At 38.4% G+C, this 14,533-nt stretch overlaps 1 protein-coding gene across 5 annotated transcripts in view; it reads left to right on the top strand.

The window, feature by feature from the left end:
- Window positions 1-13,141, top strand: part of ST18 (ST18 C2H2C-type zinc finger transcription factor) — a 166,308-nt gene extending 153,167 nt beyond the window's left edge. For all 5 annotated transcript variants that reach the window (XM_058832378.1, XM_058832377.1, XM_058832380.1 and 2 more), the window contains 7 exons: window positions 4,687-4,749; window positions 4,845-4,925; window positions 5,961-6,182; window positions 8,203-8,291; window positions 9,743-9,846; window positions 12,045-12,188; window positions 13,001-13,141. In XM_058832378.1, coding sequence (XP_058688361.1) covers window positions 4,687-4,749; window positions 4,845-4,925; window positions 5,961-6,182; window positions 8,203-8,291; window positions 9,743-9,846; window positions 12,045-12,188; window positions 13,001-13,141 — 844 coding nt within the window. The remainder of the gene's footprint in view (window positions 1-4,686; window positions 4,750-4,844; window positions 4,926-5,960; window positions 6,183-8,202; window positions 8,292-9,742; window positions 9,847-12,044; window positions 12,189-13,000) is intronic.
- The last annotated feature ends 1,392 nt before the right edge of the window (window positions 13,142-14,533 follow it).

Raw genomic sequence — 14,533 nt, 5'->3', positions numbered from 1 at the left:
ATCTAAAAATGAGACCAAAATACCTACAAATCCTTTTTTATTATTCACTACCCTATACTATGAGTTTAATGTCACTGAAGCAGACATCAAGTCATATGATTTTGTGCTGGCATAATTCTCACCATGAAATGTCACTTACAAAAGGACTGTGCAGGCTTTGCTATATAGACAGATGTATAGGGACATATGAATATTTCAAAAATCTGTAGTCAAGAGAGGCACTGGCAACCAGTCATCTAGTTATTGAATTGGCTTTGTCAATAAGGATGTGGGGAAAGGGGAAGGATAATTAGAGTTCTTTCATAGCTTTCCCTCTGCAACTTGTAAATTGGATCCCATAATAGATGGCTTGGAAAAACTCATGAATGCATGTAAAAAGGGGAGAACCCCGTGACTGTCCTTTCTGTCCTTTAGGTTCATCCCTAGTCCAGAAAGAAGAAAATAAAGTCTGATCATGTCACTGTTTTCCTTTTCTAATAGTATTAATAGCAGAAGTGACTACATTTAGGCTTGGCACAGTGTTTGGCTTCCCCAAATCAAATGTCAGTGGTCTTATTCCATAGCCTTACAACTTAAGTTATAACTGAAATGCTGAACTGATGGTAGCTCTGAAGATGAATGTCAGGAAAATGAAGATGAATGACAGGAGATGCAGCAAAATAGCAAAGAGAGACCATTTATATAGGCAGCTGTCCAAAGCAGTTTGCAAAGCCAGTAGGTAAACTGGCACACTGGCATAATGCTTCATTTTTTGACATCTCTGACCCTCAGAGGTGTAAAATTTAGGTTTAGTTTATTTCAAAAGAGCAGAATGGTTAGCAAGGAACTGACTTGCAAAAATGCTGACAAATTTGAAGTCATTTGCTGAGTCATATATATTTGTCCCTGCTTTTATTGGCTTTCTGCCATACAGAGACACTCACACAAATATTTTGAATAGTTGCTCCTCATGCATCACCCCCCCCCGCCCCATTCATGTGTGAATAAGTAAATTTGCATACCAATATGGTTATTTTTCCACTAAAGCTTCTAGAGTTTTGGTCATGCCATAAGGAAAGAGGAGCAACAGCATATGACTTAAATGACAAACTGCACACTGTACGCCATGTATAATAAGTGAGTTGTGAAAGACAAAGTCAAAGTTCATGGACATTTCACAGACAGAAATATGTTGCATAACGCAGTTAGCATTTAATTTCAATTAACTAGAAAAAGAGCAAAAATCAAAATCTGTTCACAGACAATTCGCAAAAGGAAAAAAGGCTAAATAAAATTATTTTTCACAAATTCACCACCTTAATTTAGGTTCTGGCAAACATAATTCAGGTGATATTTTGAACAAAACTCTGTTTCTGTCTAAATTAAATCTTATTCCAAAATGCTGCAATCATGCTTGTGCTGGTATAGTGATATCAATAGTTAATTTTAGCATTGCTGTGTGAGCAGAGGGCATAAATGCTCATAGAATCAGGCCAGGAAAGTACCCTCATGTAGTTAGGCATGAATATGAAAAAGCTGTGTATTTTTTCCAAATGTTATTCATGTTTAATTTGCCAGAATCAAGATAAGATTTTGGCTTTAATTATGAAACTCTATGCCAGCAAAGATACAAGGCTTCCATGTGATCCACAGTTTGGAAATAAGGAAGATCTGCTCAGAAAGTGGGCCGTGATTCAGATTCAAGAAAATTCCTGTATGAGGATTCTTGCTGCTCAGAACAATCTGAGGTAGTCAATTTAAAACATAGTAAGTTTGATGATGACTCAGATTTTAAAGCTAAAAGCGATAATTGTGGCTGATATCCCATTTATTTAAAGAGCTTGCTTATCCAGCCTTAAATAATTTTAAATGTGTATTTTAGAGAGGTATTTAGTTACAATTCAGAAACTTTTAGGAATAGGTGGTCAGTCTTATCCTTAGACTAGTTTTTTCAGTGGTTAATATCAATTTTTAGGAGAGATTTGAGCAGTTTTTCTACATGGGTTCTACATAAAACATTGATACTGAATTATATTCCATAGACAATACAAAAAAATGTCAGAAAATGTTTTTCTTCACTATGGGTTTGCCTTAACTACGGTTCATATCCAACACCTCTGGTGAGCTTTTAAGGGAGAAAATGTACCAGAAGTGCTCCTAAACCTGCAGCTCAGTGTTTGAATTTTACATGCAGTTGTAGTTCATCTTCCTAAAGATAAAGCAATCCTCTTGGAGAAAGGGACAAAATAAGAGGTACTCAATGCCCATTTGCAAGAATTTATATGTGAAATCACTGAGAGATTTATTTTTGAATAACAAATCTGGAAGAATTGGAAAAGAACTTGTAACCTACACCCACCTGAGGGTTGACATCTCTTAATCTGACGTCCTGAGACCTTCAATGTAAATCTTCAATGTAAATCTTATTTTCTTGGCTCTGCACAGGAATCCATTACAGAGGATGACTCCCTAAGCTAGGGGCCAGTCCAAACACCACTTAAAAGCTGACAAAATTCCACACCATTACTGATTGCAAGACAGTAAATTTTTAGTGTCTTTTGTCTTCAGGAATTTCACAATCCATACAAAGATATAACCAATATTTAGAAAACCCAACCCAGTGGTCAGGATTAAGAGTCTTGCTAATGAAGTTTTTTACTAATTTGTCAGCAGCCCACCTGAAATATCCTTTTACAGTTTCATTAGTACTTATAATATCTCAGCCTCAAATCTTCAGTGATTTCCAGAAGAGCTTGGACTCCAATCTGTTTGGAAATCTGTCTGCTGCCAGAGGTGGTAAATACAGATGGGGTGATATGAAATTTAGTTCAGTGTCCTCTTTAAGTATATTCACAACTCCCAGACTTTCAGATCTGAATGTCTCACACAAAGAGATTTTCTTGAATTAAAGTCCACCTCCAGTCTATGCAGGGAGCCCTTCCATCTGCGATCATCTGATAAAACAAGTAGCCAAAATTAATTTCCTTAGTTTTTGGCAGTTGTTCTGGATTTACTTGTGAGCCTTCACAATCTCCAGACATCTGCCCTTGCCTGCTCCACATGACATTGTGCCCAGTCCTTGTCCCACACTTAAAACAGGTCAATATTTAGTTCTACACAGTCAAGCATATTCTGGCACTCTGCAAACCCCCACCTTTACCTTTGCTGTCAGTGTGAGGCAAGTCATTCTGCCAAAAATATTTTGTTCACGAAGTGTCATCATGAAATGTTTTGACATTATCTTAAAAAAAAAGTCACCCCTTTCTTCATTTGAAATTATTTGCTATATTCTACTTGAATCAATGCATGAATTTGTTCATGTCCAAAAGAAGTCAGATTTTTTGACAAATTAATTGTTCACAGAAAACTAGTTTTAAATATTCAGTGAAGAGATGCACCTGCACACTCAGATGTGCTATTACAATTATATTTGTAGGTGTTTTCCATGGCAGCCTACCAATGCCTAGATGAAATAATGAATCTCTTTAACTCAGGAAAGATTCAGTAAAGACTGAGACTCTTAAGAGCACAGTGAACCCTGCAAGTTTCCTTAATGGTTCAGTACAACACTGTTTGGCACAATTCCTTATGTAATTTTGATACTCTGCAAAAAGCATAGCATTTCAAAGTCCCTCTGGGTTGCTTCCTGTAAGAACTTTGTATTGTATAATACAGAAACACAGAAAAGGCTGGCATAAATTCTAAGGCAAATGTATTTTGGTGCTCCTCGGTTTGCTGAGGTGTGTTTATATTCTCTGAAAAACCTCAAACCAAACCAAACCACAAATATACAACAGGCTTAAATTAAAAAAATAAAAAGAAAAATTAAAGAAAAAATAAAACCTTTGTACTTCTGAGATGGAAGGTGTTACCAGAGAGGTCCTGCTCCAAACCCCACAGAAGTCAGTGGAAAGACCTACTGACCCTAGCTGGCTTTTGGGGCACAGCAAGCCAGACCACTGGTAAAAGCACAGTAACAGGCAGGTTTTTTTCTTTTTATTGTGTGGATGTTTCAGTATTAAACATTCATACTTGAAAAGGCTTGTTTGTTGTGCATACACAGAGAAACCCTTTAACTATGAGAAATAACCATAATCCAATTGCTCAGCTGAACACCCAGCTGAATCTCAAGCTAGAGAGAGATGGTCCTGTGGTATGCTTACAGTGCTAGAATACGCAAATTATTAAATTCAAATTCTGGCTATCGTCTATTGGTGCCCAAAAGTAAAACTGCTTCTCTGCTTTCATTTTCCCTTCTGTAAATACTGGCAAAGTGCTTATTTGTATCTCTACCTGAAAACATCATACCAAAAACAAACAAACACGTAATAGCAAATTTACAGATAGATCTATATCAAGCTGGCTTTTTTTTTCTTCTCTTTGTAATGTTGATTCTGTACAAGGAAAAATGTTTGATGCAAACATTGATATAAACTAACTAAATCTGCGCATCATATACAATATATTTCACATTCCTTATTAAAACTCTGCTATTAAAAAAAAAATAAATCCTCCCCAAAAAAGGGTGCCTGCTTATTTAAGAAAAAAACCAAACAAACAGCAAGAGGTAGGTTTAATTATTCAACAAAAGCTCTGCTGTTTCTTTCTTTTACTCTAGACAAAATATAGATTTTGTCTATATTTTTATTATTATTTACTCTGTATCTTTGTGATTATACTTTGTAAGCTTCCTGTATTATTCCATAGGTGCCCAACACCTGGCTGTGACGGCTCTGGCCACGTGACAGGGAACTATGCATCCCACAGAAGGTAACAACCATCCCATCACATGGGGCTGCAGTGCTCAGGGCTCTCGCCTGGCAGCAGCAGAAAGAGGTGGCTCTTATTCTGTGTGCTTCTTTCAGCTTGTCTGGTTGTCCTCGTGCCAGGAAAGGAGGTATCAAAGTCACTCCTACAAAGGAGGAAAAAGAAGACCCTGAACTTAAGTGAGTACAGGAGCAGGGGTCCACCACCAGTGGAGGGGGAGAAATGCCCTGTAAGAGCTCAGGACTTGAGGATTCATAGGGAGATGCCCCAGTTAACCTCAACCATGTGAGAATAGTGCCCAGAGCTGGAACCAAACCAAATGTTTCTGCTTCCAGTGGAGTTGGTGGAGTCCATCACCTAGGAGACTGAACAGTGAGGAAGGATCGCTGTATCTGCTTGCATTGCTCCAATTATTTTAAAGAGTACTATGCAAGTGCCAATTGGTTGAAAAAATTGGCAAAATGAAGAAAAATTATTACTGACTCAGGTGAAACATGTCAGCTAATTAGATCAGAGTGACACCTTCAAAATATGTTCCAGAGAACTTACATATCTGTAAGTCTCATGTCTTTATCTATGAATGAAAATTTCACTTAAAGTGAAAACTGGAAACTCAGTAGAGATTCACTACAATCCTGGATTGAATGCATATTCTATTAAAATTTGTAAATGATACTGCCATGATATAAAAGTGAAGACTCAGTTGTATGGAATGTTGTCTTAATACTTGCTAATGATATATGCAAAACTGCAAAACATTGACAGAGGAGCACAAAAAATCCCTGTCTTTTCATTGCAAATATTTCCATGGGTTTCCATGCAAGTTTTACATTTCCTGCAGTTACAGGAACCCACCCTCTGTTAAGATAGAAAGGAGACAATGCTGACTTTTCATACACTTGAAGGAGGGTGATTTATTGCCTGTGATAGAATTTCAATTTTCTTTTCAGGTAAAATTCTATCTAAATGAATGTCTTATTTTCTTAGTCTCTATGACTGTATTTTAAATCTCCTTATTTTAAGATAGCTGAACCCCCATAACCCAGCTTGACAAGAACTGGATGCTCTGGTACAATATGTCACCAGGGACCCAGTCTTACTCCATTAAAGCAAAGTAGCAAAGGCAGCCAGAATGATTTTCCTGGAAGTTTTTGAGACTGTCTTTGCCTGCTCTCTCCAGTGAAAATGAGGGTTCTTTTGCTGTGTTTCTGTAGATGTCCAGTGATAGGCTGTGATGGCCAAGGTCACATATCAGGTAAATACACTTCTCATCGCACTGCTTCTGGTTGTCCTTTGGCTGCCAAGAGACAGAAGGAGAGTCCTGTCAATGGGTCTTCACTATCCTGGAAACTGAACAAACAAGAGCTGCCACACTGTCCTTTGCCAGGCTGCAACGGGCTGGGTCATGTTAATAATGTTTTTGTCACCCACAGAAGGTATAACTTTGTGTTTTCTCTTTTCATTTTTCCTTAACGTTCCACTTTGAATTGGCAACATGTGAGTTTAGAGTCAGAATAAATTGTGCTGAAGTCTTTTGAGTAATAACATTGCAGCTGAAGTAATACAAAACAGAATTACTTTGAGATACTTAAACTTCTATGTCTTTTTCTATGTTCCCATTGAAGCATGACTTTCCAATGTGTTCAGATTAGCACAGTGCCTATGCATTTGAAAATTAAGTGGAGTTTTTTCCTAGGGAAATATGGAGTTATATCTGCCTATCTTCAAAAGAAAAGAGAAATAGCATTGAAATGTCACCAGAAAAGCTTTGGCCAAGAGTCATTTATTTCATCTTTCTACCAGTGGAAAACTTATAAACTTTGTATTTAAAGAGCTAAAGTTACACAAAGGAAAAATCAATAAGCACTCATATGGATTAAAGAAGCTCGAAGTTATACCAATCTTACAAAGAAAATTATCCTTACAGAGAAGGAGTCACACATATAACTAACAACAATAAACACCATCTATCACAGTGAAAAATAATAATCTGACCATATTGAATCAAAAATAATCAGAGAGTCTGATTGGCAAGTTTGGTTTTCTGTCTTCAACAGTAACTAAGTCTACATTCTCTATCACCTTTTCTTTCTTCCCAACACTTTGAGCCAGCTTCTCCAAAACAAGAAATGTCCAAGGTCATTTAAATAAATTCAGAGTCCAGTGTTATCCTAATTTATTTCCTACATTCCATCTAAAAGTCTTTTCATTAGGACACTACTGTAAATTGTGGCTAATGAAATAAGTAGCAAAAACTGTATGATAGCTAGTAGCAATTCATAGTACAGATGATTCCTGTCCTCCATAAGATGGGTCATTCTCAAGATCATGCTAGTTAAAATGACATAGCAAATATAACTTTGCTCCACAGCCTTTCTTAGGACATTTGAAACCTAACAAGTAACTCATGGCTTTCAAACAGTCTCCCGGTTGGCTACCTGCTCTGGCCAGACATAATTAGCAGAAATTTAGAACTGAAGAGCTACCATCTTTCCCTGTATAGCTTTTAGCCAAGATAACGAAAGCTTAGGTTTTGCTGCTTTGTTGTTTTGTTGTTTTTATTTTTCTGTGTGGAAATGCCATGTCTACTAGGATTCTCTCTCTTTTTTTTTTTATTTTTTTATTTTTTTCATTTTTACACACACACATACACACACACATACACACATCAAAAATTTTCCTGTGGAACAAATTTTTCCCTCTCTCCTTACTCAGCTACACCTAAAAACAAATTCTTCTGCCAGTTCTTTAGCATATGGGTATTTCTTCTTTGTTATTTATAAAGAAAGTATTAAGACAGTGCAATTCCTCTTAGCCCTTTAGTGGGCTATAAAAATTGCCTCAGATAATTACCAGCTGATGAAATTGTAAGCTTTGAAATAGCAAAATGTAATTTAATGTGAACAATGGTTAAAAAGCAAACTGACTATATAATAGACCCGTTCAAAAAAGCTATTATAGCCTATAGGGTATATCCAGAGTTATTATTGTATTGATCATTATTATGTATCAACAAAGTGATACAATAATTGTGCACCATGAACATCATCCCATTAACTAATTTTTTTTTAGGATAGTAAACTTGCCATTTTAAAGGACCATACTCTCCTCCCTTTTGGAGCAAAAAAACCCAATTTATAAGTGTTCAGACTTTAAGAATTCTGCAAATGCATCTTCATATAGTTTAACAGTAGCTGCTACTGCAATTCTGATTATTTTGAAATATGCTTAAGAGTTGTTTACTCATAGATTGAGATTTCTGTGCCAATTTTCAAGCTGGAATATACAGCTAAATGACTCTTTATGAGTTATGTCATTCCCTGAAGCCATGCTATAATGGAGATACTGATGTGACCTTAGGTACAGAGGTCTGTCCAAGTGCATGATAATATTGCCTGAAAGGATTGTTGCCATTTTCAAGTGGGTGCTAATGTTTTTTTTTCCTATCTGTTTCAGCCTGTCTGGTTGTCCTCTGAATGCACAAACCATAAAAAAGGGCAAAATTTCGGAAGAATTAATGACTATCAAGCTTAAAGCAAGTGGCGGTAAGGAGATCTGTAAAAAATGATGACATTTATTTAGATAGAAGGGCCCTGACTCCCATTTATACTTGTGCCCCTTTATGCCATTCTGGCATTAATTCTCACTACTTTCAGATGTCTCTAGCAATAAAAAATCTTGACTAACAAAAATATTTGCATGAGAGATTATAAAAATTATTCTCATTTACATTTTGATAACTCAAAATAGAGGATATGCTCTTGTCACAGAGCATAATTTTTTTTATTCGTGTATGCTTTCAATATTGTTTTTATTCATAAACGATTAGTTACAGATCAGGAGGACTTAGCTATCTGATGAATAAGGTAAGAAGGGAGAAATATTGTGGGCAGAAATTGACTCATTTCTCTAACTTCATTTCTACATGGCTTAGTATCTATGCAGTGCTTGTGCAATTTAGCTAACCTAAGTGCAAAGCAATAATTACCAAAGAGTTGCAGGGGGAAATGTGTAGGAGTCTCCCTTCTTATACAGTGTGCTTTAGCAAGTTGGGCATTGAGCCAGGATTCAGGAAATTCAGTCTTTAGCCTCCAACTGCTGAGGAAAAGGGTTGCATTACTGCTTACAGATTTCCCAGGCTGGCTCCCCAGTAGACTCAGTTCTAGGCTTTAAAGCAGTGACAACAGTGGCACAAATCTCCAGACAGAGGTGGGCTCAGAGTGGTACTAAGCAGAAACAGGCACATGTATTGCCAGCAGCTGCTACCGCTCAGTATTTTTCAGGACAAGGCTTTTATTAAAGAAAAGATTTTTTTTCTTTGCTATGTAACTTGTTGGGATAAAAAAGACTGGCTTCCTTTCTTTTTTTTATTTTTCCCTGTAATACTTGTTAGCTTTCAGAAACTTTCACCCTTTCCTGTTTAAATATCACTGCTTACCAGAGATAACTAAGGCTGTGCTTATTGAGGTTATTCTGCACAGCCCCTACAGAGATTCTTGCAAGATCAGAAACAGGTACAGATGACTGAAAAATTATAATACTAGTGAAGATGTTTCCCTGGTGTGTTTCCTGAAAAAGAAAGTTTGCTGTTGTATTCCTTTTAAAACAAAAACCAACCAACCAACCAGGCAAACAAAAAACCACACCCAAGCACCATAAATATTTCCTCATGTTTTATGATAAACTTTCCTCTTTCTGGGCAATGTTTCCTTTATGTATCCTCCAGCTTGTATTTGCATGATGCAATGAAAAAAATAAAATTGTGAAAAAATGAAGACTAAGATAGCCCCATCTATGTTTCAGCTCATATAGATGTTTAACAGGTAGGAAAGAATTTTGACAATAAAATCAAACTAAAAGACAATTTAAGGATCAATCATTTATTGAAAAGCTTATTTTCCTATGGTTAAGTAACAGGTAATGCAGCTTGTTACTCATACATCCATTTACATATGGATACTTTAATTCTGATATTGTTATTTTCAACTATTTACAGGTATTGAGAGTGATGAAGAAATAAGACACTTGGATGAGGAAATAAAAGAACTAAATGAATCAAATCTTAAAATTGAAGCTGACATGATGAAACTTCAGACTCAGGTATGCCATAATTGTAATACCTTTCCTTATGCTATGTTTAAACATGATAAATAAAGTAAATGCTTTGTAAATGCTACGTTTAAAAATAGCTAGTCTTTTCTGCACTTGTTTTTCCAAGCTTTTGGTTTTTTGTTTTTTGTAATTAAGCAGCAGGTATTGTCTTAAAGATCTGGTGAATGACAAATTCAGGGCAGTTTGTAGCTAATCTTAGCAAACAGAAATAAAACATACTTACTAAACAAAACATTCATTTTCCTTTGTTGACCAAACATTTGCTTACCAAACCATGGATGTCCTATGACTTGAGTTTTCAGGGATGATTATTCCTCTTACAAACCCATTCCAAGTATTAATGAGAGTTGAATTTAATGAGTTTAATGTATACCTAAGAAAATTTTCCTAGTTTAGTTCACCCAGTATCAACTATTCAAATAGTTTGAATTTTTCCTCCAGGCAACAGCTGATAAAGAATTTTGTTAATTTGTGTAGCAGAGGATTTTGACGGGAGTTACGGAAAAGAGTCGTTCTCTTTCATTATTTTGTATACTGGAGAGATAAAGGTGGCTTTAATATGCTGATAGTGGTTCTATGGAGTGAGCTGTATACCTTCATCCCTTCAGACTCCCATATGCACCTGGAAGTTAACCTGGGCAGTCTGGGTAAAAGCGTGAGCAAAAGATTCAGAATTTTCTGAATAAGAGTGAAATAAAATGAAATTTGTGAACTGAATTTACATCTAGGCTGCTCTAAACCAGAGTGCAACCTCACCCCCCTGTATTTGCACCACGCTGGAATGAGCAGCGTTGACTCATGCTGTTTGTACAATAACCACTGCCTGTATGGTCTAAACAAGGTACAAGCCTTGCTTCTACCACCTGTGCTGGATCTAAACAATCTGGCCTCACACCACGGCAGCTGTGGGGAATATCCAGCCCAAACTGCACTGCAGGAGGGCTGTGCTCACTGTCTCAGGACACTTGGTTCTCTCTGATCACTGTGATATTTGCATGGAGATTGCCCAGTTTATGCAGACAGATTTCTTCTCCCCAGACTTTCTCCCTGGTGAGGGCAGTTTTACCAGCAAAGCCTGAAGTGAACTACAGAAGAAGCCATAAAACTCCTACCTCCTTTTACTCTACCCCAGCCGGGTGTTAGACTGCTAGGAGCACCCTCCAGAGGAGGGGTTGTAGTGCAGGACAGGCGCACAAAAAGGGGTTTCTCACAATGGGGAGTTTTGCCATGTGACTGTGTGTGAGCTAAGGAGTAAAGTGGCCGCAAGCAGGAGGCAATTAAGTAGTGCAAAGAGGTGCATACTAATTCGGATAAAGTGGGCATGACAATTGTGGATATGTCTGAACCAGTTAGTGCCTTGTCATTGCTCTGACGGGGTGCAGGGATGGCAGCTCGTGGTTCTGCCCTGCTGAGCTCTCTGCTCCCGGGACAAGGAGCGGGGCAGGAGGGGGAACCAGACCCTTCCATTGCTGATTTTTTCAGCACTGCTTTTGAAATCTAAGCTTTCAGATCTGAGTATATCCCAGAGTTCTCACTTTAAAAAGATACCATTGTTTCTACCTTGGCTGCTTTTTCCTGCTCTTTCCAAAACCCCCCTTTCCATTCTGTTGGTCGGAGATCATCTTTGTGATACATGCTCAGCCTCTCAGTTTCCTTTCCACTCTATTTTTTTCTTATTGTTCCCAGCACCAGGCCTGTTGCTAATCCCAGCCAGCCCAGAGCTCACCCAGGAGCGGGGCGGGGAAGTAGCACAACAGCTAATACCCGTGCCCTTGCTATTGTGGTCGAGCAGCAGGGATGCTGTAAGAGCAGGACAGCAATGTAAACATCAACCTCCTTTCTCCTTCCCTCCGCCAGCCCTGAGGCCACACTCTCCATCCCAGCTCCACACTGACCTTCCTCTCCATGCTCAATTCCCTCCTCCCACTCTGGGACACTCTCTTGTGCCTTGCTGCCACAAGGTTTCTCCACGAACTAGCGGCAAAATCCGTTGTTTCAGAGCAAATACAACCTCTTCTTTGCTTTGAATGCTCTGTGGAGAAGTTATGCATCTCCTAAAAAAGGTATAGCTGAGTTTCACCATGGCCTCTCTTGTAATCACCCAGCTGACTCTTTGTGTTCAAGCTGCTGTAACAATGCTGCCAAGGGTTTGTCTGTCTGTGTTTGTGCCTGCCTGTCTCTTTTAGATCACATCTATGGAGAGCAATTTGAAAACAATAGAAGAAGAGAACAAACTCATAGAGCAGAACAACGAGAGCCTGTTGAAGGAGTTAGCTGGCTTGAGCCAAGCCCTTATCTCCAGCCTTGCTGACATTCAGCTTCCGCAGATGGTAAGACCACAGCCAGCAGGGTAACAGCTAAGTCTTCTTTTGAGACTGTCTTGCCAGCACTTGAAGCAGATGAGCAAGCTCAGGGACCGGCAGGAGCACTGGAGCTGCATTAGCAGAGAGCACTTGTAGGATGATTTGCTTTGCAGAGATGCAGGATCATGAAGTCTGTGTGGGAGTAGGTGCAGTTCCTTTCAGGAATGAGCCAGCCCTGTTATCTCCATCCTCTACCACACCATGCGAGGCAGACTTTTCCCTCAAACCTCCCTGTCTGAACACCACCCTTCACAGAGTGAAAACTTCCCTCTGATGAGAATTATGAGCTTACTTACTCAGGTCCCAGATCAAACCTATAACCTGTTCGATATACGTAATTTTTCTGGAGACAACCAAGGTCTATCTTCCCAAAAATTTCACATCTTACTCTCAAACACAGGCCAAATCCACAGAAGTACTTGTGTTTCCAGTCCCCTTTCCAAATGTCAAGAGTGCCACTGGAAGATTAAGAAAGGACAGTTAAGGGGAATGTCAGTCACAACCTCAGAGACAAATTGGCCACAACAAAAAGAAAAAAAAAGCTTACACTAACCATAATATCTCCAGCTCCTTTTCTTGCTTGGAGAGAGTGTGGATTCCCCAGGACATGTAACTCCTGTAATTTACACGACCCCTCCCTCAATTTGGATGGCTGCCCCATTTATGGCTTCTCCTCAGTTGCCATATCGCTCCTTTGACATGCTTTGGGGTTGGGTTTTTGGGTTTTTTCGGCCTTAATTTTACCTCCTACAATTATAATTTGTTTTGTCTCCATTTAGGGGCCAATCAGTGAGCAGAATTTCGAAGCATATGTAAATACACTCACAGACATGTACAGCAATCTGGAACGGGACTATTCCCCCGAATGCAAAGCTCTGCTGGAAAGTATCAAACAGGCAGTGAAGGGCATCCATGTGTAGGATGTGAAAGCTGCTGGGCAACAGAAATTACTTAACAGCAGTAAACTCCAGATGGATCTGTTAGGAGTTCATGTACTGCTAAGGGGTGTAGGTTGCCATGCTGCATTTACAATTGCAACATTGCACTAATTTTTTCCCAGCTGACATAAAAAAAAAAAAAGAAAAGAATAAAACCACAACAGACTATTTGTATTAACAGCAATGCACTCTGTTAGTATATTGTATTTATTTCAGTACAATTTCTTTTTTTTTCTTCTTTTGCACTCAGTTTTTGTAAAGTGAATGTAAAAAGTGTGTGCGACTATTTTTTATATTTTTTATTTATTTCTAATCAAAGAGTTGGTTTTTTTATCTTTTAACAGCATTTTTGCGGCCTGCCATATTTTTACAAATGTGTTTATTAATTTATTTTCCAATGGGATTTTAAATAGACTGAAAGCTATACTGTAAATTAAATAACTTGCTGGGTTTGTACAGGAAGAAAAAAAAATACCTATGAAAGTAACAAATGACTGAACCGTGGTTCTAGTTTTATTTTCCTCACATCCTGCTTTTTTATAATGGCTTTGTATCAGAAATGGGTTTGCAGTAACATGAGATGTGAAGATGCATGGAATGAGAAGATAAATGGTGCCCACTAGTGGGGAACTTGGGCTCTTAAAAGCACAGTATGCTGGAAAACAGTGTGTTAAAGAATATGTTAGCAATAATGAAATATAGCAATCAGCAAAGCACTTGACTTGGCTGTGTGATTTAGCCTATGAGAATGATTATTTAAAATGCTTCAAGAGAACTTCAGATTTATTTTACCACTGCAGTTTTTGTTCAGAGTTAGCTCATGGAGGGAAATGACAAATATCTCTAAACAAGAAGAGTAATTAGGTAGGTACTGGTACTTTTTTTAGTACGAGACGTTGAGGTTTTAAGCAAGTGACCAGTATTGCAATGGATTTGGATTTTAAAAAAATGCAAGCACATCCCAAGCTAAAGGCTTTGTACATAATGAGTCGAACACATCTCCCCTGAAATGGCATTTAATACTGGTTTGAAGGTAATGGCAGCTGAGAAGGCAGCGGTCTGGAGGGCAACAACACCCCTCTGGCACCACGGTGGTCGCTTGTCCCTTTGAATGACCGGTAGCAACACCGTGACTGGTTTCTCCCATCCTTCTTCACTAAGACTAGGCTGATACTGAATTTGTCACCAGTCTTCTGGTAGGGTTCCAAGTGCTACAAGAGCAGACAGACAGGTGGAGGTGTGGACAGACGAGCACTTGCGCAGAGGTGCGGGCGTGCACCTCGGTATCCGGTTAGCCTGGGTGTGGAACTTCTGAATCCGTCAGAAACTAGCGGTTGCTATAACAGAGGCAATGTCTATTTCAGGGATTGTAAG

Source organism: Poecile atricapillus, chromosome 2 (assembly GCF_030490865.1).
Source record: "Poecile atricapillus isolate bPoeAtr1 chromosome 2, bPoeAtr1.hap1, whole genome shotgun sequence".
Taxonomy (NCBI): domain Eukaryota; kingdom Metazoa; phylum Chordata; class Aves; order Passeriformes; family Paridae; genus Poecile; species Poecile atricapillus.
The sequence above is the reverse complement of the archived record's forward strand: the minus strand, read 5'-3'. Positions and strand labels throughout refer to the sequence as shown.